Source organism: Tenrec ecaudatus, chromosome 4 (genome assembly GCF_050624435.1).
Source record: "Tenrec ecaudatus isolate mTenEca1 chromosome 4, mTenEca1.hap1, whole genome shotgun sequence".
NCBI lineage: Eukaryota > Metazoa > Chordata > Mammalia > Afrosoricida > Tenrecidae > Tenrec > Tenrec ecaudatus.
This window is the reverse complement of record NC_134533.1, coordinates 20,390,068-20,415,118: the sequence shown is the minus strand read 5'-3', so window position 1 is coordinate 20,415,118 and position 25,051 is coordinate 20,390,068. Positions and strand designations below refer to the sequence as shown.

The window sequence follows — 25,051 nt, the reverse complement described above, 5'->3', positions numbered from 1 at the left end:
TTGGAAAACAACAGCCTCTCCGCAGGGGAAAGACAGACAAGACTTTTTACTCCTGTACAGAGTTACAGGCTCAGAAACCCACAAGGGCAGTTCTATCCTGTCCTAGAGGGACCCCATGAGTCAGAATTTACTCAGTGGCAGTGAGTTTTGTTCATTGTTTTTGGTTTGAGAGTTTAGGGAATGTGTATTTACTTTTGCAAATCTTTGAGCAATTTTCAAGGTTGAATATACAAGTATTTAAGCAGATTGAAATAGTATAGTATCTTTGGTAGAAAGGCAAAAGCTATCTATCATCTCTCTAGCTAGCTATCCAGCTTTAATTAAGACTTTAAAATATAAAACAGAAAAAAAGTAGCCCCACAATCCATGGACTAATTATATGGGGTTAATCATAGGGGAGAAGATCTAGCTATTATTTTTCTACACTGAAAATAAGGGAATAAATTCATCATATCATTTTGATATCAATATTTGGGACAGAAAATGTTAAATGCTTTAGATTAGTGAAATACGGTGTTTTTAAAAAATGATAATTAGAATGACTTGTCGTGTGGTGAGTGTCCTTTTAAGCGTGTCTTCAACACTCAGATTTATATAGAAACAAGATAGAGGCCTTGAGTATTCCAGTCTAGCACAGGAACTGACTGTTTAGTTTCTGAAAAGTCTTTGCTGGTTTTCAGAATCAGAGATAATCTTACTAGTCATCAAAAACAGATAAAGAAATTTCCCAGTATGGTGGTTTCTGAGATGTGCTTGACATAAATTCCAGCAACACATTACTCATTTTGCATGAATAGTTCACAGTTTAAAGACTTCTACATGTGTAAGACAGGGACAAAATATGTACCATAGCTGTCTTTATGGAAGCAAAGTTAATGTGGAAAACTGTGGGGAGAAAATTTCTGTCATAGAATATTTATTAATTACTAGTGTGATAATATCTCTAAATTCCATTTTCCTGTGTTTTGTATAAATGCTGCTTCCAATATACCTCTGTCACAAATAATAGTATTGTTGGAATATTTCCTATAATTTTGGAGTCTTTTTTTCCAATCTAAGGGGTAATCATTAATAAAGGAAATATGTTAGTAGATAGAGATATGTAATTGCTTAGTATTTAGGGTGGAGAAATGGCACATGGCTGGGAAACGTGGACTGGTCTTTTTGGTCTTTGTGTCACTGAGAAAATCAAGATGTCCTCTAACTTAGAGTGTAGTAACCTTTAAAATGAAGCTGTATGCTAGATTATCTTTAGTGTCTTTAATTCCTTAAGCAACGAGAAAGATTAGAACATCAGACTCCTTGATTTGAAAAGGAAGATGTAAACAAGTTCATCAATTTAGAATCAGGATGATCCCGTGTGTGTTAGAATAGAAATGTGTTCCATAAAGTGTTCAATGACTGAGTTTTCAGAGGTGGATCACCAGGCTTTTTTCTCAAAGCCGTCTTTGGGTCAGCTGGAACCTCCAAGTTGAGATCAGCACCCAAACACATTAACCATGGGTCATGCAGGCTGTTAGAAAATAATTGAAATCTATTTTCATATCAAGTCTACTGCATCAAAAAATATGAAAATTTTATACCGAATGAACAATAATCACACAACAGGGAGGTACAAATGCTGTCCATTCTTTATGGTGCAGTCTGTCCATGTGATGTACCAATTAAACAAAGCAATTTGGACAGGTCTGATTTTTGTTACTGACTGTGAAGGTGAGGTAATCTGTCATTACATCAGGTTAGAACTGTCTTTTGCAAATTTATAAAGCATAAAAATACCATAGAATCCCTAGATATCATTTTTATGTATCTATGAATATTAAACATGAGATTTCAGATCTTAAACAAAATCAGTTAAATTATTGTTTTTATTTTCCCAAAAACTTTTTAAAATGATTACTGGGTTTTAAATTTTTAGAAATTTAAAATCTCTCTCTTAATAAATAAATAACAAAAGCAATAGCTTTTTCTGTGTAGTAAAGGATAGTTGACAAAGCTTCCTGCATTCTACTCTCTTTAATGTCATCCTATGTTTTAAAACTTTACTTCCAGGTGTTTGCTCTTTTGATAAACTGCAGCCATGATATTGTCAGAAAGAAATAAAAGTGGAGCCACGTTCACCCTGTTGGGCTTCTCTGATCACCCAGAACTGCAGGTGCCCCTCTTCCTCATATTCCTCATCATCTACAGCGTCACGGTTGTAGGAAATCTCGGGATGATTGTAATCTTCAAAATGAATCCCAAACTGCACACTCCTATGTACTTGTTCCTTAGCCACCTCTCGTTTGTAGACTTCTGCTATTCCTCCACCGTTGCTCCCAAGATGCTGGTGAACCTAGTTGTAGAAGACAGAGCCATTTCATTTCTAGGATGTGTCGTGCAATTCTTTTTCTTTTGTACCTTCGTGGTTATTGAATCCATTTTGCTAGCTGTGATGGCTTATGACCGTTTTGTGGCCATCTGCAACCCTCTGCTCTACACAGTCGCCATGTCCCAGAGACTCTGTGACATGCTGGTGGTCGGATCCTATGCATGGGGTCTAGCATGTTCCATGCTACTCACATGCTCTGCATTGAAATTATCTTTTCGTGGTTTCAACACAATCAACCACTTTTTCTGTGAGTTCTCCTCACTTCTCTCAGTTTCTTGCTCAGACACTCATCTGAGCCAGTTGCTGCTTTTCATCACTGCCACGTTTAATGAGGCGAGTACGTTACTCGTTATCCTTGCCTCTTATGTCTTCATCGCCGCCACCATCTTGAAAATGCGCACGGCCAGCGGACGTCGTAAGGCATTCTCTACCTGTGCCTCTCATCTGACCGCCATCACCATCTTCCATGGCACCATCCTCTTCCTCTACTGTGTGCCTAACTCCCAAAATTCCAGGCACACGGTCAAAGTAGCCTCCGTGTTCTACACAGTAGTGATTCCCATGTTGAATCCCTTGATCTATAGTCTGAGGAATAAGGATGTCAAGAATACAGTCAGCAAGATAATGCACATGAAAGCCTTTTCCCGTTGAGTATATCGTTTCTGTAGAATTATCCTTCACTTGGAAATAAAGTGTCTACAAAGAGGTTGTTTATAATACGTCTTTTAAACAGTGATAGTTAAAATTACACAATGTTAAGAATGTAGACTTTGGAGCAAAGAGCCTAATCTTGGCTTTGTCTCTTAATTCCAGGGAAAGATCCACAAGAGCTATCATCTTTAGTTTTAAATCTATAAAACTGTGACAATATGAACTAGCTCATGGTCTGATAATTAAGGCCAAAAGGAAATGCAGATATCATGTGGGACACCTTACATAATTTGAATAAACTCCACTTTTATCCCACTTTCTTTTAAGACACTTGGAGTACGATAGGCTCGTCATAAAAACCTGCTTGTTTGTGATTTTTATTCACAAACCGACAAATGGCAATAGGTAAGACGTAGGCGTTGCCTTTCGGGAATGCATACAACGGCTGTGATGGCGGGCCATACAGAAGTGGTTGCTGCGGAAGACCAACTATATTAATAATCTCAGAAACATTCACCCAGGGAAACGTTCAAGCCCATTGAGTGATGCTAAAAAAGGGGGTTAATGAAAGCGCTATTTGGGACACGTTTCAATGAAGAAGGTGTTTTATTCTAGCAAAAAGGAGAATAAACAGACTCAAGGAAAAGAAAAAGGTAATATTGAGGTCACTCATTTTTATTGAGTGAACACTGTAAAATAGGTGTGCTGTTGTTGTAGATACAACTCATGTCGGCATGAAAGCAAGTGGAATCAACATGGTCCTTACGCTGAACACATTTTCTACAGAGCTCCAGTGTGACAGAATCATAAGCTTGATACTGTGCCCTATAAGAGTAGAAATGAATCTCTGAAAACCCATAGATATAAAATACCATAATGGGTGACTTCCAAATATTCATCCCACTAAATTATTTTGCACATCTGGGTATCACAAATATTACATACAAGTGTATGTAAAAATGATAACTCCAAGGTTTTAGAAACCTTTATTAAGCAAAAGTTTAAAACTATGAAGCTATTGTTTATTGGCCTACCTTGTATCAAAAACAATACACTTCTGAAGGTGGTGTTGCCATTTCTCTAGGCCTTCCCTGAGTAATTTATACTTTGTTAAAATAGCAAGTTAGGCATCCTTGAGAGGTTCAAATTATTTTCCTTTAAAATGTTCTTTGAGTTTGGAGGAAAAAAAGAAGTCTGGAGGAGCAAGACCAGGTCTGCACAGTGAATGGAGTAACATTTCTCAACAAGATTCTCATAGGACAGTCAATATATTGGGTAATCAATTCTCTTTTTTTAAACATTTTATTAGGGGCTCATACAACTCTTATCACAATCCATACTTATACATAAATCAATTGTATAAAGCACATCTGTACATTCTTTGCCCTAATCATTTTCAAAGCATTTACTCTCCACTTAAGCCCTTTGCATCAGGTCCTCTTTTTTTTCCCTCTCCCTTCCCGCTCCCCACTCACAGGCAAATTTCATTCACTTTTTCCTTCTTTTTTAGTGCAAATGATGCAACCAAATTAGTTTTTACACTGATGAAATTGAGATCTATATAGCTCAATTAACTTGGCTACACTTGTAAAACCAACTTTTGACAGAAGAGAAAAAACAGAGCAATTATTTAAAATTCCAGGCAAACCAGCAGCACTTTTTCTAGTAGGTAGTGAGGTAAGATCTCATATTCTTTCATTCCCCAACTCAAACTAAACTCACTGCCATAGAGTTAATTCTGTCTCAGAGTGACCATTTAGGACAGCGTAGAGCTGCCCCTGTGGGCATCCAAGACTGTAACGCTTTACAAGATTAGAAATCATTGTCTTTCATTCAGAAGTGTCACAATCCGCATTCTTTATAGACGATCACTTTGTCTATAAAAGAGTAGTATTCAGTTGTTTTGTTTCCTTTTTTGTCTACACACACCCAGAATAGTTTTGTAAGTGTATGTACCCCTGGAATTTTATTATAAGTTTAAATAGCAGAAAAATGTGTGATCATCATTGCATATCATGATTTGTTTAAATTACATGGATAAGATCATTTTAAGCAATCCGATTTATGTTTTTCCTCCTTTTCCTGGACTTACATTGCAATTTAACTTTCCCTTTAAATATTTTAATGTTAAGAACCACATTCTTATTTTTAATTTTTTTTGTCATAATGCTTTTAGTGCTACTGAAATTCTATTTTGGGAATCAGTTATTCTTAAAACAATGCAATATCTACACAGAGGAGTTGCAATTGAATTACAAATGCTAGTTAAAATTTAATGAATCACAATTGAAAAATTATATTGAAACTATTTCTTTTTGTCAGAAATATAGATTTGGATTTTTAATTATTATTATTATATCCAAGAAATAAATGAATCAACACCATAGACAATAAGTTCAGTATCTCTATTTTATAATTAGTAAAAGTGCTGAGAAATTTGTCATAATATAGAAAACCCACTAGATCCCAAACTCACTGCCATCGATTCAATTATTTTCATACCATATAGCATTTACAATGCTATGTATTTTTATGGAAGTAGATAGCCTCATCTTTCTTTTGTGGAGTGGCTGGTGCATTTAAACCACCAACCTCACAGTTAGCAGTCCTTTGCCTAAGACAAAGCATCAACTGGACTCCTCGTTAAAAGCAAACTGAGATAGAAACTCTGATGAAAAGTGTGCTGTAATAGCAATGGCACTCAATTCTCAATTCCATACAAACTATGTTCCAATTTTAAGCTGATTTTTTGTTGAAATTTATTTTAGTAATGCATTAGACACATAGAGTGCTATTGAATTTTTTGAAAGCTAACAATTTGGAAATGGCATTTATTTCAAATTTGTTCCTTAACTTTGTTGATTGTAAACTGCCCACATAACCCAGACCGTCCTGTGTCCATGGCCTTTTCAGCTTTTCATGTCAATTTGTTGAATCACTTTCTCCACCTATTGAATGTCACCTAATCTTGTGACTTGCTTTGGCTAACAGATGGTGGCCAAAGTGGTATTGCACCAATACCAAGAATTTGGAAGGCCTTGGAGCTTTTGCACAATCTTTTGATATCCTGTGAAGTTGCCATCTGAATAAATACAAACAGATAGCATAATGAGAGAAACATTACTCCATTAGCAATCATATCACGACATGGAGCCCACAGATAAATGAAGAATTAAACTCTCTAGAATAGATAAACTACCACTCAATTTCATACACCTAAGGTCTGGTGGTGTAGTGGTTATGCCACATGTAGGTCATCAGTTAGAAACTACCAACCACTCTGTATGAGAAGGACTGGGCCTTTTACTCCTGTAAACAATTACAGTCTTAGAAACCCACAGTGGGTTGCTATGAGTCAGCAGAACTACCCAGCTGGCTCAAGTAATAGTGGAAATAACAAATGGTTGTTGTTTTCAATCATTATGTTTTTGAGGGTTTGTTATGTAGTCAATAATATCACTCACTTTCTCATTTTATAGGAATATTACCAAAAAGACTCCCCAAACTACCATATGACAATTAAGAATATCTGCTATTCCCTCCTTGAGAGATTTAATTTAAAACCACGCAAGTAAAGAGTTTAGAAAAATGAATACATGGTTTAATTCATTGATGTATTTACTGATATGATACTTTATTACCATAGTATTATCTTATATATTGTAAATTTATTTTTAGCGATTTCTCATTTAGAGTTTTCAGTTACAGATAGTAACTATAACAATATTTTTTAAAACTAAATCAATCTTTAATATACCTCCTAGATCCTTAAATATAAATACACGAGCAAAATAACTTTCTGTGAGTGGTTTGTTCAGACAATATCAGGCGTCACTTCCAACTCTGTTTTTTTAAACTGATACTTTTTAAAATTTGCCATATGTGACTCTCTCACTTGGGAGGGATGCATTCTTTAATGATAGTTTGGTGAAACACTAGGAATAAAATTAGGTATCAAACAAAAATTGTCATCACTGCTATATAAATATGTTAGAGGCCTGCATCACATCACCATATGCCTAAAATGCACATGGAAAGGCATATGTGTATGTACTTGAGAAAAATGAGAAGCCATGCCTTTATTAAATGCAAGTACAACCTTCATGGATAAGAATATTTCAGGTTGTTCTTCTGATTTTAAGTTTTAGAAGTTCGAAGATTTCCCCTATGAGTTTAATTCATGTATTAAGATGTGGATGTGTAGAAGAAACCTCTTGCTTTTGAAAAGTAAAAGAAAAAGAATTGTGAAAGTGTCCGTGGGAAAAGATAACCAGAAAGACTTCTCAAACCCAGGGCAAACTCAGAAAGATCAAATTGGAAGAAGACACATTCATTTGTTGAGAATTTAGAACCTGATCCACATGTGTGGTAGTTATATAATTTGTTGCCTATTTGAAGATTAAGAGTGAAAGAGTGGAGTCTAACCTGTCAATCATTGTATAGCCAATGAGGTCTCTGTGTGGGCCTGGCCTTCTCCTAAGGATTCAGGGAACTCCTGTATTCCCCTTTAGAGGTAGGAGATCTCTCTCTCCACCCACTCACTGTGAGACATCCCTGTGGAGAAGACACATGGAGATAGGCTGATGGAGCCAGACCTCTGGAGCCAGAGAAGCCACGTGAAGATGCCTGCCAGCGCTGAGATGCTTACAATGCTACTGGATCCACAAGACTTTACACTCACTGGTCTGTGATCTTCCTGTATTCAGCATTATAGCATGTGTTTTGTGAGTCTAAAGAGGACTTGATGCATTGGTATCAGACACATGGGCTAATATCATACTTATGGACTTGATCTGCACTGGACTGGGAAGTTTTCAAAGCATTCATCTGCTCTTCTATATAAAGTTCTTTTTCTATACATATAAGTGTGTCTGTTAATTTCTTTCTCTAGTCTACCTGGACTAACACAACATCACATTCTTGAAAATTGGTACATCTCAAGCCTCACAGACTGATGGCAATGCTATTAGTTTGTGTACTTGCTCTTTAGTCATTAGAGAAGCAGCCCTCAGAGAGATCCTTTTGGTGGTTTCATTGCATGACCTCTGGCATGGAAAATGATTGGTTATGTGCCATCCTAGGGCCTCTCTAAACTTTTGTTCTTCCTCACTCCATCATATGGTACAAACCAAAAAGCTCCACGTAAGCTCTTCTGAGTGAGGATTCTGTAGTAGCGCAAGGAAAGTTATTTATAAGACAGTCACTTCATATGTAAAGGGAACATAAGTGTCCTTATCGTTTATATTTATAAACATACCATGAGTTAATGCTTGCATTGAACTATTAGTACCTAGGAGGTACTCAGTAAGTCTGAATAATTATTATTTTCATTAAAATTTATTCATTATACCCTTTTTGGGATTTTACACAACTTTAGTGAGAGGTTAGACCCTATTCCCTCCCTCAAGGAAAGGAGCTCTTGATCATAATACACGCACGTTTTAGGTCACCTGGTTATATATTTCATAACTGAATCCCAAGCGTTATGCTTGGAGACAACATACATGCTCTGAAATTCACACTGAACTTTGGAAGAAATGTTGATATACCATAATCTTTTTAGTTGCTTGGGATAGTTTTTATTGTTTATGTTTATATTTCATACAAATCAGGTAAGACACCAATGGTAATTAAGTAGATTCTGCCAAGACGCCCACAATTTTTTTTTTGTGGTGCCTGAAGTAGTTAGTTTATTGTGCCAACCTGGTCTTTAAACACATGTGGGGCTAAATGAAGGGCGGAGGGATAAATGACTCAGTGGGCCTCGCGTTCCTAGTTTTTGTCTCTTGCTTTGCGATGGTCGGATCAGAGTGCATTTGCCTTAGCTGGTTCCCTGCTTCAGCTGGCAAGCCTCCCTTGCTGCAAGATATTCCTGAGGAGAAGCCACATGGACCTACCCCGATGCAGCCTTGGGTGCTGGAGCAGCCATGTGGAGACCCCTGTCAGCACTGAGATGCTGACACATTCACTGATACAGCTTTCCTCCTGCATGTGTTTTGTGAGATGGAGGAGGACTTTTTTGGATTGGTATCAGCCATATGGGTTAATGTTGGACTTGTGGGCTTGGGCAGCACTGAGTTGGGATGTTTTCTTGATGTGCACTTAACCTTTATATAAAACTCTCTCCTATACGAGTTTCTGTGGATTTGTTTCTTCAAAGTACCCAGACTAATATAGTGTCTATCATTGGAAAAACTGCCAGTTTTCACTAGAAACCAACCATTTGTACTACACCGGCACTTATATCTTGTCACCAAATTCATTGCCATTAAGTTCTGACTCATGATGACCCTGTATAGGATTTCTGAGGCTGCGATTCTCTATGGGAGCAGACAGCCTTATCTTTCTTGAAGGGAGTAACTGTGTGTGACCCTCTAACCTGTGGTGAGCAGTCCAATATATAACCCACAAAAACCCAGACTCACAGGCATGGAGTCAATGCTGACTCATACCAACCCCATAGGACAGGGTAAAACTTCCTGTATGAGTGTCTGAGAGAGTAACTCTTTGCAGGAGTAGGGAGACCAATATTTGTCCTGTCCAGCATCTGGACGTTTTGAACTGCTTATCTGGGGGCTAGCAGCCCAGTGCATAGCCACTGTGTCTCCAGGTCTCCACACTTATCCCACAGGGCCACATAATTGCTCAATTTCCAAGGTACAGTACTTTCCTTGATTTTATTCTGACATCCACAAGGGTGGGGGGACTTTTTGGTTCAGTATGCTTAAGAAAATGGATTGTAAGAACTTCCAGAGAAATAATATAAAGCCTATAACATTTTCCATCATAGCATCATCAGAAAATGGGAAGCCATGTCTGCCCCACAGGCTGCTTGCTTAGACAACCTTCTGGCTGTTGGGAAGTGTACATGAATGATATTTTTTGCGATGTGAATTATTAAAACAATTTCTGATATGGTTACTTCATGACCATCATATGTGGGAAACTGAAGATACATTGGGAGAGGAAGAAGTATTAGACAGTTTTTGTTGGTATTTTAGCTCTATATTAGGTAATAAATATTTTAAGATATAGTATTTGTTCACTCTATTATGAAGATATATTTCTCCTCGACTATTAAAAGATCATCTAGAAGGAAAGTGGAAGAAATTTAATCTCTAAATCAAATATCCTGTTACATCTGTAGCATGAGAAAATTAAACAGTATAAATAGAATAGGAGTAATACATTGATTCTCTCTTTTCCTCCTCCTTCTTTCAAACCAGCTCTACCTATTGAATGGGTAAAGACTACATGGAGGTTATTTTGAATGTCTTATTGATAAGAAGATAGCTGCGTCAGGACTGTGCATAGAGTGACAAGCATATGAACTACTTCTGAAATACATCAGAGAATTATTTGACCTTGTGCAAAACATTTTCAATGCATCCCTAAGACAGGGATTGGGCAGTAAAGCAATGAGAGTACGATGCTTTTAAAATGTTATTTTCCAGAATTTCAACATTAGGAATATTAATTACAGAGTTTGGTAGGGAGAAAAGGGATTTGAATTTTATGGGGCAATAAAACTAACGAAATGATTTTTAAATCCTTTCTAAAGATAAATTAATTGGATTCCTGCCCCTCCCCCGAAAAGAATTTGTTCCAAAGGACGACATCGACTCTGCAGCTCTGGGAGATGGACATATTTGATCAGAGCACACGGGAGCAGATGAAGGGGCAGGAGGAGAGAGTGGAGCACAGCCTGGCCCACCAGGCCGTGATGATGATGTTCCTGAGTAGAGCAACCAGTCCACAGAGAGAACAACATGGCTGGCCCTACTATGAGACATGATGCCCCTCAGTGACTAAGGGCGATACAGGGGACAGCACCGGAGACACAGTGTGGGAATTGCACCTGACCTGATCCCACCACACCGAGGCAAATCACTGGGGGAGTGCAGTGGAACAGCAAGGGAATGGAGTGGCAAGGTCCCCAGGGAATGCTGAAAGTGGACTTTGGGGCCAGGGCGTGGTGCCCCAACAGACTGGACTGGAAAACGCTCCTAAGGGCCAGCAAACGATCCCTGAACTAACTACAAGCTTTTCTCTTGTGAACTGTTTTGTTCTGTTCTTTGTCAGTGGTTTGTTTTTGTTGTTTTGTTGTCTGGTTGTATACTGTTGCTTTGTTTTCCTCTGTCTAGTTTTCGTGCATGTTAGTGACTCCACAGGTCTGTCTGAATAGGACAGGCTGGATGAACTATCTGGAGGAAAAACAACGGGACCGACAGTTCTGGGGGGACTTGGGGTGGGGGGGTAGTGGGGGTAAGGAAGTGGTGTTAACAAACCCAGGGACAAGGGAAAAACATGGGACCCCAAAGGGTAGAGAAGGGGGAGTGGCAGGCCTGGTGGGAAATGATCAAGGGTAAGGGTGCTTAGAGAAGAGGTATACTCTAGCCCAGGGGGCGATGAAGCATGGTAGTAGGGCAGGAGGAAAGTCAAGGGAGATGGAGGAAAGAGCTAGGAGTCAAAGGGCATTCATGGAGGTCTAGACAAAGAATGTACATGCAAATATATATAGGATGATGGGGAAATAGATCTATGTGTCTATATGTATAGGTCAAGTATTAAGGTGGTGGAAGGACCTTGGGCCTCTACTCAAACACTCCCTCAATGCATGAATACCTTCTTTTATGAAATTGGAACTCTATGATGCTCACTCTCCCGACACAACGGCTGGAGCCAAAGTGGGTGAACAAGTAAATGTGGTGAAGAAAGCTGATGGTGCCCGGCTATCAAAAGCGATAGTGACTGGGGTCTTAAAGGCTTGAAGATAAACAAGCGGCCATCTAGCTCAGAAGCAACAAAGTCCACATGGAAGAACACACCAGCCTGTGTGATTGAGTGGTCCCAAAGGGATCAGTTACCAGGCATCAAAGAACAAAAAATCATATCATTGACTGCACACCTCCATGATAGGATCGTTGAAGACAAATGGGTGCATAAGCAAATGTGGTGAAAAAAGCTGATGGTGCCCGGCTATCAAAAGAGATAGTGTCTGGGGTCTTAAAGGCTTGAAGGTGAACAAGTGGCCATCTAGGTCAGAAGCAAATAAGCCCACATGGAAGAAGCACACCGGCCAGTGCGATCACGAGGTGCCCAAGGGACCAGGTATAAGGCAACATGCAAAAAAAAAAAAAAGATATAAGTGTGTGTATGTATGTGTATATGTGTGTATATGTATATATGTATGTGTGTATATATGTATATATATCATATTAAATGAAGGGGGAAGTGCAGAGTGGAGACCCAAGGCCCAAGTGTCGACCAATGGAGATCCCCCCATATAGGGGTTTAAGAGAGGAGATGGGTTAATTAGGGTGTGAGGTAGTATCGATGAAGAACACAGCTTTCCCTCAGATCCTGGATGCTTCCTCCCCGCAACTACCATGATCTGAATTTTACCTTGCTGGGCTGGATAGGACAGAGGCTGTACACTGGTGCGTATGAGGGTTGGAGGTACAGGGAATCCAGGGTGGATGATACCTTCAGGACCAAGGGTGTGAGGGACGATGCTGGGAGAGTGGAGGGTGAGTGGGTTGGAAAGGGGGAACTGATTACAAGGATCCACATGTGACCTCTTCCCTGGGAGAGGGACAGCAGAGAAGGGGGGAAGGGAGACTCCGGATAGGGCAAGATATGACAAAATAACGATGTATAAATTACCAAGGGCATATGAGGGAAGGGGAAATGGGGAGGGAGGGGGAAAAAAAAGAGGACCTGATGCAAGGGGCTTAAGTGGAGAGCAAATGCCTTGAGAATGATTGGGGCAGGGAATGTATGGATGTGCTTTATACAATTGATGTATGTATATGTATGGATTGTGGTAAGAGTTGTATGAGTCCCTAATAAAATGTAAAAGAAGAAAAGAGAAAAAAATGATTAGGGCAAGGACTGTACAGATGTGCTTTGTACAATTGATGTATGTATATGTATGAACTGTGAAAAGAATTGTATGAGCCCCAATAAATTGTTAAAATAAATTTTTTAAAAAAGAAGAAAAAAAAAGTTACTTTCCAGAATTTCAACATTAGGAATATTAATTACAGAGTTTGGTAGGGAGAAAAGGGATTTGAATTTTATGGGGTAATAAAACTAACGAAATAATTTTTAAACCCTTTCTAAAGATTCATTTTTATTCTCCAATTTGTAGAATGTGAAATTAAAGAATCCTCTAGTTGTCTGTAGAAGTTAATCTTTATGACTGATCTGAAAATTGAGTGTGAATCTGTCATATCTGCATTTTATGTCCTTATTTTTCCTAATATTTACAAAAAATAACTTTCTATTACTTTACTGCCAGAATTATTCTCCTACTTATATTTATTTCTTCTTAGGAGAAAATCTGATCTGAATTTTGTATCACACAATAAAGAGTAATATTTAACCCTTATACTTATTTTCTCCAACCACAAATAGAGTTGGAAAATTGACCAGAAAACTCCCCCATAGTGATAGAGTTCATTCTCATTGGATTATCAGATGTGCTGGAGTTGAGAATCTTCCTCTTTCTGCTGTTCCTTTTAATCTATGGAGTCATAGTTTTTGGCAAACTAGGTGTAATTACAGGGATCCAGGTCAGTTATCAGCTACACACGCCCCTGCATTTTTTTCTGTCACTTGTCCTTTGTGGATTTGTTACTCCACCATCATTGTTCCTAAGACGTTCGACAATATCTTAAACAAGGACATAATAATTTTCTTTTTACACCATAAAGTTCTACTTGTTTTGCACATGTGTGATCACTTAGGTAATCGTGCTGACTGTGATGGCCTGCCATCGCTTTATGGCCCTCTGCAGTCCACTGTATTTGTAACTACCATTCATCTTTACAAATGTGTGTTATGTGTTTGCATGTGTATTTTGTTCATTTTCTTTGTTCTTCCTTTGTTATTTCCTTGCTTTGGATGTTTCTCTGTGTGCGTGTCGTTTTTTAGTGAGGAATTTTCTTACATGTTCATTTCTGGCTTTTGTGTTGTAACTGTTGTTATTTTTGGCCATAATACATCATTGAGTATTTTTTGTAGTTGTGTCTTGTTTTTGTGAATTCCTTTAATTTCTCCTTGTCTTGAAATACTTTTATTTCTCCATCATATGAGTGATAATTTTGCAGGATACAAGATTCTCTGTTGAGAGGTTTTTTCCTCTTGTCCATTACTCTTTATTTATCACTCAATTGTCTTCTTGCCTGCATCATTTCTGCAGAGAAATCTGAGGCTGTTCCAAATGAGGCTATGCTAATTTGTATGTAATTGATCTTTTTTTTTTCTGGCTTCTCTTAGAATTTTTTCATTGTCATTGATGTCAGACATCTTGAGTACTATCTGCTAGGAAGTTTTCCTTTTGGGATCTCTTCTGACTTGGGTTGTTTCAACTTTCTGAATAGTTATCTTTTCATATGTTTTCTTACAGGAGCTCTTGGACTATTCTCAGTGCTTTTTGGGTTTTATTTTTGTTTTGTTTTGCATATTCCTCTTCTGTAGTCCCTATAATACTCCGGTTATTACTCTTACTTGTGGCCCACATTGTCCTAACGCTTTTTCTCAGACTCTTTTGCATTCTTTGTATTTGTTCTTCTTTTAGGCTGGAATTTATAGATTTGTCGTAGAGTTTACTAATTTGGGTTTCCATCTCTTCTATTCTTTTTCTCCATCCTTTTATAGAATTGTGCTGTTCCTTTATAGAATTGTTTAATTCTGCTGTTGTAGTTTTTCGTTGTTGTGTTTCTCTTTGTAGCTTTTCTCCTACAGCATGTACTGAGGTTACTAGTTTTTCTATTGTTTCACTTCTCTCGGACTCTTCCTTCACTTGTTGCATGAATGCAATCACCATTCTTCTAAATTCCTTTTCCCGAAAATGCATAGCTGGTTCCATTTCAGGTATGACATTCAGGTCTGGTATGTATTTTTTATTTGTTTCTGTTTCCCTTGATTGTGTGTGTGTGTGTGTGCACCGATATCTTCTGTTGTTCGTTTGGCATTTTGGATTCACTATTAGGGGTGTTAGGAAGGTGGAGTTATGTGGAGATGCTTTACTCTGTTAGGTTGTTCAGTAGAGGGGTGAACGTCTGTATGGGGGTAGATTAGGTGTTGGGGAAGTGATCAGAACGTGAGAGAGGGTGTTTCAGCTTTGGGAGAAAGGAAGGAACAATAGAAAGGAAGGGGGAAAGTGGGAGAGATCAGGTATTGTTATTTGGTAAGCTAAAATCAGGGAAGTTAGATTCCCCCAAAATGGCAATTTGCAATGATGGGGGAATGGAAAATAATATTTGAAAGAAAAATATTTTAAATTGTAAGAATAGTGTCAATTGAGATGAGAAGGATGAGAAGGAGAGAAAAGAGAAAATAAAATACAAGTTAATCCAATGAAATGAAACATTACATATTTAGATTAAAGAGAGGAAAATTAAAGGACTGGGGCAGAGGCAAAAATTTTTAAAGAATACTAGGAAAAATAGTACTAGAGTAAGCTGTAAACCAACTGCTAATGTGTGTTTGCTTGGGCTCCAAGCTTTGCCCAGGAGCTTTGTCTCTGTTGTGGGTGTTAACTTCTGGGTTGATGGGTGTTAAGGGACTAGAAAACAAATTAAATTGAGAGCAAAAAAGTAAAGTTGTCATTATAAACCCTCCCTTTCCCTTCATATACTTACAGATGGGGACATCCCGATTGAGTGTGAATTTAAAGAATAGTACTCAAATTTGTTTTAAAGAGGGGGAGGGTATAGAAATGATAGAATGCAGAGCAACAACAGAACCAACCAAAGGAGCAGCTGGGTCCCACTCCTTGTCCTGGGGGAGAGCCAGCACTGTGTGTAGCAGAGGTTTTTTAAGCAGTTCGGGACAGTGCCTGATAGTATGTTTTACTTCCTTGTGATCTGGTAAGGTGTCAGAGTAGGGTTGTGACTAAGGCTAGGGGAATTATTTTGCTGTTTGGTACAGCTGTGGGTCCTGTCTTCTTATGATTTAAGTTAATTATCTTTGGAGAATAGACTCTGATGAATCAGGTCAGAAGAAATGGATTTGCTCTTCTAGATGAAGTAGCTGGCCAAGTGGGGGAAGGGGCTTGGAGTCTATGCCTGTCACCTAGTTAGGGGGCCTAGGATGGCAGAATAAAACAATACCATACTCAGAATGTACATGGCCTACGTGAGAGGTTTGGGATAGTGACTAGGGACTGGTACATCCTCCAACAACTTGGTGGATTGCTAAGTATATGGCCTGAGAGCAGCCACTGGGTCTCTAGGCTTCCAGTCTCTGCCTGAAGCCTAAAATCCCTGTTTGGGTTGTCATTTCGAATTGTTCTGTTCTGCTAATATTTTGTGTGGGTTAACTCCATTGGGTTGTGATCCACACAGTCAGCAGTTCAAAGCCACCAGCCTCTGTGCAGGTGAAAGACTGGGCTTTCTACTCCAGTAAATAGTTACCATCTCAGAAAATCAAAGTAGTCTGTATGAGTCAGCATTTACTCCATGGTGGTGAGTGTTTAACCTGGAACTACAAGAATCACCATTGAATTTCCCATGTCTCTAGGAGTTCTGGTGTCATAATGATTATCTATTGGGCTGTGATATGCAAGGTCAGCAGTTCAAAGTCATCAGCCCTCCAAAGGAGAACATGGGCTTTCTACTCCCTTAAAGAGTTACAGTCTTGGAAACTCACAGGAATTGTTCTGCCCTTTCCTGTAGGGTCACTATGAGTAGGTATCAACTCAATTTCAATGGGCTTTTTGTTTAGCGATTAACATAGACTAATGGCATACCTTGCAACAACAGAACTAAGCAGAGAGAGGCCTGAAGGTGACATCTCCTTTCTTTCCTGCTCTGTTTCTGTCAAGGGTGATTGGTTGTTCCTTACAAAGAGAATGCATAAGAAATATTTGTTGACCAAAAACAAAGATAACTGCTCCTGTGATTTCATAGAAACTTTTTTTGCGGCTGAAAGGTCAGGATATGCAAAAACATGACTCCTGCATTTTAAAATTTTATATAAGATGTTTCTAAAGCTGCTGCTGTTTACCTTTAGATTTTCTTTAAAAAGTAGCATTTCTTCAGTAAACAGTAGTTAATTTTAATTGCTAAACTAGAGACCACTGGAGAATAGGCAACAGGTCCTCTCTAGGGTCCTGCTATCAATGGAATGGGAATAGATACAAGGTTCTTAGATATGATCTCCAGAGGTAAACAGGGTAAAGGTTGCCACATTCAAAATATGGTTTGTTTCATATTTTATATATGGTTTTTATATTTTAAGCAAAATATAGAGTTTTTTTTTCTATGTGAGGCATCATAGGTTCAGGCAGTTCTTCCAGGAAAAAAAATCGTTGGGGTATATTTCTACTCATCACAGACATTTTATAGCTGCATTCTTCTGGAACAAGAACTTTACTCTTCAAGGCCTTGCAGAGTGCCTGGTTTAGATCAGTTCCTCAGTAAGTTTCCTGAAATACTTTGTCCAAGGAGTGGGAGACAGACAGTCCTTGGGAGTTTTCAGGGGTGTTATCAACTAGTTTCTGTTAATTTTTGTAAGAGTTGTACATGAAACAATAGGGATTTGGTTACATAAAACTGGAATTGAAAGTAGCAAAATGGATTTCATAGGAAAAACAACGATAACAAACAACAACAATAAAAGCCAACAACAACAGAAATTAGCCTAAGTAAAATTTTTGATCATGGAAAGAGTGCTGTCTCATGCCACTTGTGAATAAAAAAATCAAATAACCAATCAACCACACAAACAGACAAAAAATTAATAATAAGAAAGAACATGTTCAATTGGACATTTCCTGGATTCAATGAGACTACATTATACAGAAGGAAAAAAAATAATGTTATTCAATACACATATAGAGTTGAATTCAAAGAGCAGAAACATTAAAATCTAGCATGATCTAGGAAATAAGGACATCTTCTCAGTTAGCAGTCGTTCTGTATGCCATGTGCATAACTGCTTCCCTGTGGGCGCTGTTTGACATTGTCTGGAGACATTTGTGATGGTAAGAAGTTTGAGGGAAGATACTACTGAAATCTAATGGGAAGAGGAAAATGAGCAATGTTTTATAAATTACCACCCACAAAATACCAATGAGGTCAAGGTAGCAAAACAGTAAACAAAATTTGAATAAAGTTTTTGAAATAAGGAGATTTTTCTGAAAAAGATTGCTTTCTCATTAGTCCTTAAGCATTCAATATCTGAGTAAGAGGGCTGCTGAGAGCTGTAAGTGTTGCATAGGACCTGAGGCCTTTGGAAAACAGAATGAGCTTGCTTGAAATGATAGTCTCAATAAGAGGTCTTAAGTGTAAATCACTCCCTGTAGGCATTCATAACATGTGGTATTTAAAGCAGTACTAATCCAAGGGAGATCCCAGAAAAATTTAGCTGAGTTTCCACCCCTAATTTTCTGAATCATCCTGGAAATATGACTGCCAAGTTTCTAATAAAAATATGAAATTTATATAAGCAAATATATTTATTTCAATATGAGTGTGTCCCATGTCTTATTTGCTTTCTCAGATTGATTTATGTGAAAAACATATCTGACATCAATTTGTAAAAATCACAACATTTCTTTTGTATGAAGAACTTATTTCAAAAATGTGTTCATTTTAAGACTTCTACCCATGTTGCAAACAGTGAATACAAGGACAAAGAGAAGTGGCTTGCACGAGCCCCTGAACACCAATAACAAAGAGACTAACTGAGTTGTGTCATGACATCAAGAATATCAAACCTAAAGAAACCAAACTTTCAATTAGAGGTCAGGAAAGAAAGAAAAACACCAAAGTGAATGTGAAAAGACACATTAAAATTAACTCTTAAATGTAGCCTATCTAAAGCAAGTGAAAGAAACTATGAAATAAAATAACTGAGCATAAAATTTCAAAAGGCATCTCAAGAAAACAAGGGTAGAATATGACAATGAAATGTGCGAAGACCTGAAACTAAAAAATGACCAGGGAAAGGCACCCTCAGCATATCTCAAGCTGAAAGAACTGAGAGAAAAAATCAAGCCTGAAGATAAGCTATTGAAGGATTCTATGAGAAAAATCTTGAATGATGTAACAAGCATCAAAGCAAGACGGAAGAGATATACACAGACAGTCAGTGTGCCAAAATAATTGATCCACATTCAGCTATTTCATAAAGAAGGAAGCATATGATCAAGAACTGATGAGGGTTCTGGAGGGAGAACTCCAAGCTACACTGAAGGCATTAGCAAAACCCAAGGTTCCAAGACAGCATATCAATTGAAATGTTTCAAAAACTATTGGAGATTTAATAAGGACCTTACATTGTTAATATAAATTTTATGATATAAAATGTCAACCCTCAACAAATTCAATATTTTTGAATGTAAAAGAAAACAAAATCCATGAATAAAACTGATGCACCATTAGAAACACGTATTGGTCTATGCCAAGAAATTTGGAAAATGGCTCCTTGGCAAATAGCTAGGAAGAGAGTCATATTGATGCCCATTCCTAACAAAGATAACACACACACACACATCAGAACTATCTAACACTATCACTGATATCGCAGGCAAGTGAAAAATAACTTAAAATAGATGAAGCAGTGTATCAATAGAAAGCTTCTAGAAATTCAAGGTGGATTAATAGGAGGTTTTGAAATGAAGACTACCATTCCTGATTTTCGATGGATCTTGGCTGAGAGCAGAAAAATGCCAGAAATATGCTTACTTGTGTTTTATCGACTATGTAAAAGCATTCAACCATGTGTATTATAAAAACCTATGGATGCCGTTGAGAAGAATAGAGAATTACCAAACACTTGATTGTGCTCACGTGGAACGTGTGCAAAGACAAACACATCATTGTTTGAATAGAACAAATGTGTGGTCTTCAGTTAAAAGAGGTGCGCATCAGGGTTGTTTTCTTTAGTCACAATTATTCATCTCTATATTGAACAATAATCCAAGTTGCTATGGTATATGAAGACCATGGTATCAGTATGGGAAGGCTTCTTAACAACCTGTGATATGCAGATGACACTGCCTTCCTTCCTGAAAACTAAGAAGATTTCAGGCACGTACTGAAAGATGAAGAATAAAGAGAGCAGCCTTCAGTAGGATTACAACTCATTGAACGAAAATAAAAATCCTCACTACTGGATCCACAGCTAATCTTATGACAAACTTAGAAAAACTGAAATTGTCAAGGATTTTAAAAAACGTATTTGGATCCACAGTCAATCTCATGAAATTAGCAGTCAATCAATCAATCAGTGCAATGAATTGAATGGGATAAATCTGCTGACAAGGCTTCTTTAAGTTGTCAAGGGCAAAGAACTAAAGTTTGTCCAAACCGAACCATGCTCCTTTCATTTGTATTACACACATGCAAAAATTGGGCAACGAATAAGAAAAGACATGAGAGGAAGTGATTCGTTTGAGTCGCAGTTTTGGCAAAGAAGGTTGACTGTATGAAAGACTGTCAGAAGAACAGACAAATCTGTCTCTGGAAGGATGGCTGGAATATTCCTTAGAAGCAAGAACAGTGAACTTTGTTCCAAGTGCTTTGGGCATGTTATCAGGAGAAAGCAGTGTCTGGAAAAGAGCATCACTCTTTGTAAAGTAGAGGATCCGCAAAAAAGAAAGACACTCGCAACGAGGTAGAATGATATATGGAGGCAGCAATGGAACCAAATATGGCAACAATTGTGAGTAAGGGACAGGACTAAGCAGTGTTTTGTTCTGTTGTACATAGGGATACTGTGAGTCTGAATTGACTCAAAGGAAGCTAACAGCAACTATTGCTTACAAGCATGATGTCCTTCTCCACTGAGACGTCCCTTCTGAAAAAAACATGTCCAAAATAGATGATAACAAGTCTAGCTCTCTGGCCTACTAAGTGACATTCTCGATGTACTTCTAAGAGAGGAATGTCCTACTACTAATCATAACGTTTTAGAGAATAGCCCCACAATAGTGAACCACCTAATTCCTTCTTCCTATACTTGTTGGTTTTGAAGCTCTGAAGACGCCTGTCCACCATGAGTGACCCTGCTAGGATTTGAAATATTTCCAGCACAGCTTCCTGCATCACAGAAGCTTGCAAGCGACCGCATTGTGACTGACAGACTAGAGGTGACTTCTACGGACTTGATGGATTTCGATGTAGCTTGGACACTATGTTCTGCAGGAAGTTAGGATATTTGAGAACACTAGAGGAATGGCAAAAATTAATAAGAAATATGGACATTATTTTAGACTGTCAAAATGGACTGCAGCTTACATGTATAATACTGGGAATTTAGTTTGCCATGATGCACCATCAACTATGGGAGGAGGCATGTTTGATTTTCTCTAATCCATTCCCTAGTTAAAGTTGGATCTATTTTATTAATTTTCAGTGTCATGCCATAGATATTACACACATTTGTGTCTTATATATAGATTGACATTTCTATTTAATTGTGTATTTTCCATAGAGACTAATAATTGTTTGGGGAACTTAACAGATCATGCCCCCTGGAGTTTAAATTATAGTATAAAATCTCTAATTCTGTAAGATGCACAGTCTAATAATCTTCAGATACAGGGAAGAAATGTCTTCCAGTCAGGTTTGTTAGTTAGAACTAGACTCTAGTTACATGAATATTGAAATAAATGCATTTAATATACACAAGTAATGTCCAATTCTTCTAATTATATAGATGTCTATAATAAATTTAAGCTCTCTTCTAATTAGAGTACTTTTAGGCAGAAACTCTTGTGCTCACTGTTTAAAATACTTTTGTCTTTAGTATTGAAAGATTGATTAGTTAAATTAGTATACTTATTTTGTAACAACCAGCATGAAGCGAAATCTAGTAATTCATGGTAGAATAGAGAGTAAACAAAATGATAGATTTTTTTTCCGTTTTTCTCCATTTCTTTTTCATTCTTCCACTCAAATGTCTTTTGCTGAAGCTACTAAAGATAACAACAAGTGTTTTCTAATAATTGTTCCATTTCTGAAGGTTGTATTAATGTGCCTAGAGGAAACATTAACTTGTCAATTGTATTTTCTCAAGAAAGGATGTCATTATATTAAAGTTATGTTTTACTTTACTATTGTCTAGCTTTATAATGTCAACCTATATTGGGAAGAAGCATTGGCAACTTTACTTTTCTTCAATGTATGTCTTGGCAAAAGAAATGCTGTGGTGCTGTCAGTTAGAGTTGGACTGCTGACCACAAAATTGGAGGTTCAAATCCACTAGCTATGCCATGAGAGAAAGATGAGGTTGTTTGTGCCTGTAAAGATTTACAGCCTCAGAAAACTGATATGGGGCTATTGTGAGTCAGAATCAACTAGATACTATGATATGTGGTCTGATATGAATGAGCAAAGAGCTGTATGTCAACATGTATATTTGTATGCCAATTTGAGAAGATAATGAAATTCTGATTTCAGGAAAATAATTTTCTACCACATCTTTAAAATTAGTCCAAAGCTAGGAGAAAGTAAAAGAGCAGATTTGATCCTAATCTTAACTCACTCAGTTGTCATGTGTTTTGGAAGGTACAAGGGATGCAGAGAGTAAAATCCTGCAAGTTCCTTATGTCTTTTCTTTAATCAAAAAGTAGAGCTTGAAGCTCTTAGTTAGATAGAACAGACAACATAACCACTCTCCAATCTATTCTGGGATAATTTTGGATAAATTTATATGCATCTTTACTAATGTGGATTAAATATGTGATTTTTAAAATTTTAGCCTGTAATTATAGTGAAAATATATAAAAATATTTTTCCCATTCGTACATCTACATCTATCCCTAATCAAAAGCTATTTCTGCTGTGCCAGTTCATTGTTATATTTTTGTTATTGTTGTTGTTAACTAACAATGTCTAAATCTTAACATTAAATAGCATCATAGGTTTTAAATGTCATCATGCTGTACGGCAGTTCAACAGTTTATTTCCTTTTATATGTAATAATTTCCTACTTTTCACATCAGAAACATTGCTGCTATATAGCATTGAACTTAATTTCCCAAAATGTTATTGATATTTTAAATGTAAATATGTTTTAATGATATATCATTAAGAATGAAATGTCTAATAAAAACAATTTTGCCTTTATTGTCAGTAGACAGTTTTGTGATAAGCTCTTTAACTGGTTTCCCGAAAACGTTACATAACAGCTACCATTGATAGCCTTGAACGACAGCCTTGCAATTAATGAAATCACAAGTTGAATTTCCTAAACTAAAAATATATGACTTTCACATCTACTTTAACATTAATTTTTCATTGTACATCATATCAAATATAGTAAAGGTTTTTTAAGGGTGTTCATTGTATTCAACATTAGAAATTCAGAGTCCCCCATACACTGAAAATTCAGCTTACTGACACACTGAAAGGATGTATGGAGATACTAAACAGTTCTGAAGCAACAGCAGTCCTTAGTGGACAAAGCAACCCCTAACATAAAGAGCAACGTAATATACTGTGTAGATAAATTTAGAGCATAAATTAAGGCTTCAGTGGATGATTAGTTTTAATTAATAATCTGCACAAAGGTATTTTACTTCAACACTTTGAGTAATCTCACATTATTAATTTCTTAAATGTATTTTCTACATAATCCCCTATTTTAATAAAAACTCTATTTTAAATGATAATATAAAACCTTTATTCTCTTCTAGGAGTTGAACAAGAAATTTAATTTCTTTTCTCAAACCTGAAATATATTGGAAAATGGAGGAAAACTGCACCATGGTGACAGAGTTCTTTCTCCTGGGATTATCAGACATCCCTGAGCTGAGAGTCTTCCTCTTTTTGTTTTTCCTTCTAATCTATGGAATCACGGTTTGGGGCAACCTGGGCATGATTACACTGATTCAGGCCAGCACTCAGCTGCACACCCCAATGTACTTTTTCCTCAGCCACCTTTCCTTTGTGGATTTCTGTTACTCTACCATCATTGTGCCCAAGATGTTGGACAATTTGATAAGCAACAACAAAACCATTTCCTTTGTGGGTTGCATGGTACAGTTCTATTTATTTTGCACATGTGTAGTCACTGAGGTTATCCTGCTGGCTGTGATGGCCTATGACCGCTTTGTGGCCATCTGCAACCCTCTCCTCTACATGGTCATCATGTCCCAGAAGCTCTGTGTGGAGCTGGTGTCTGGTTGCTACCTGTGTGGTACTGTGTGTTCTCTGATCCACGTGTGTTTAGCTCTTGAGATCCCAGCCTATCACTCAAACGTGATTAACCACTTCTTCTGTGACATACCCCCCCTTTTATCTCTTGCCTGCTCTGAAGTCTCCATGAATGAACTGCTGTTGTTCATTGTGGCCTCTTTCAATGACATCAGCACCATTGTGGTCATCCTCACCTCCTACTTGTTTATTCTCGTCACCATCCTGAGGATGCGCTCTGCAGAGGGACGGCGCAAGGCCTTTTCCACCTGTGCCTCCCACCTCACAGCCATCGTCGTGTTCCATGGAACCATACTTTTCATTTACTGCAGGCCCAGCTCTGGCACCAGCCCAGACACAGACAAGGTGGCCACCGTGTTCTACACAGCTGTGATTCCTATGCTGAACCCTCTGATCTATAGTTTGAGGAATAAGGATGTGAAAGAAGCTGCCAGGAAAATGGTGGGCCCCAATATATTCCTAAGGAAGACTTTCTTAGTAGGAAACATGACTTAAAAGTAGAATGAAGTGGAGGGTTGAGGAGTCAACTTCACTTTTGATGTGGCAGAGTGAGACATGAATGAGGTAGTTAGAAATGATTGGTTTCAATTTACTTTTCTCTATGCTTTTCTAAGCATTAAAAATATTTCAACATATATTTTCTTTCTTCAATCTGTAATGTTTTTAATGGATATCTATATGACAATGTTTATATACATATATTTCTTACTTTGTCAGAACTTCAAATGAATAATAAAATTTCCTGTCAATCTTTTTTGTTATTTTCTCTTTATCATTTTATTGGGGCTCACACAGCTCAATCAGCATCTCTTCATATATCCATTGTGTCAAGCACATATATACAAATTCAGTT

At 37.5% G+C, this 25,051-nt stretch overlaps 2 protein-coding genes across 2 annotated transcripts; both read left to right on the top strand.

The window, feature by feature from the left end:
- Positions 1-2,080: 2,080 nt before the first annotated feature.
- Positions 2,081-3,022, top strand: OR5D18 (olfactory receptor family 5 subfamily D member 18). The gene has a single exon (XM_075548236.1). The coding sequence runs from the start codon at positions 2,081-2,083 to the stop codon at positions 3,020-3,022; it is 942 nt and encodes a 313-aa protein (XP_075404351.1).
- Positions 3,023-23,730: 20,708 nt separating this feature from the next.
- On the top strand, positions 23,731-24,693 carry LOC142445724 (olfactory receptor 5L1-like). Its single transcript, XM_075547654.1, has one exon. It carries the CDS (start codon positions 23,731-23,733, stop codon positions 24,691-24,693), a length of 963 nt encoding a protein of 320 aa, XP_075403769.1.
- Positions 24,694-25,051: the final 358 nt, after the last annotated feature.

Excerpts from the sequence above, each read along its gene's own strand:
- OR5D18 (XM_075548236.1), top strand. The coding sequence starts at position 2,081 with ATGATATTGTCAGAAAGAAATAAAAGTGGAGCCACGTTCACCCTGTTG.
- LOC142445724 (XM_075547654.1), top strand. The coding sequence starts at position 23,731 with ATGGAGGAAAACTGCACCATGGTGACAGAGTTCTTTCTCCTGGGATTA.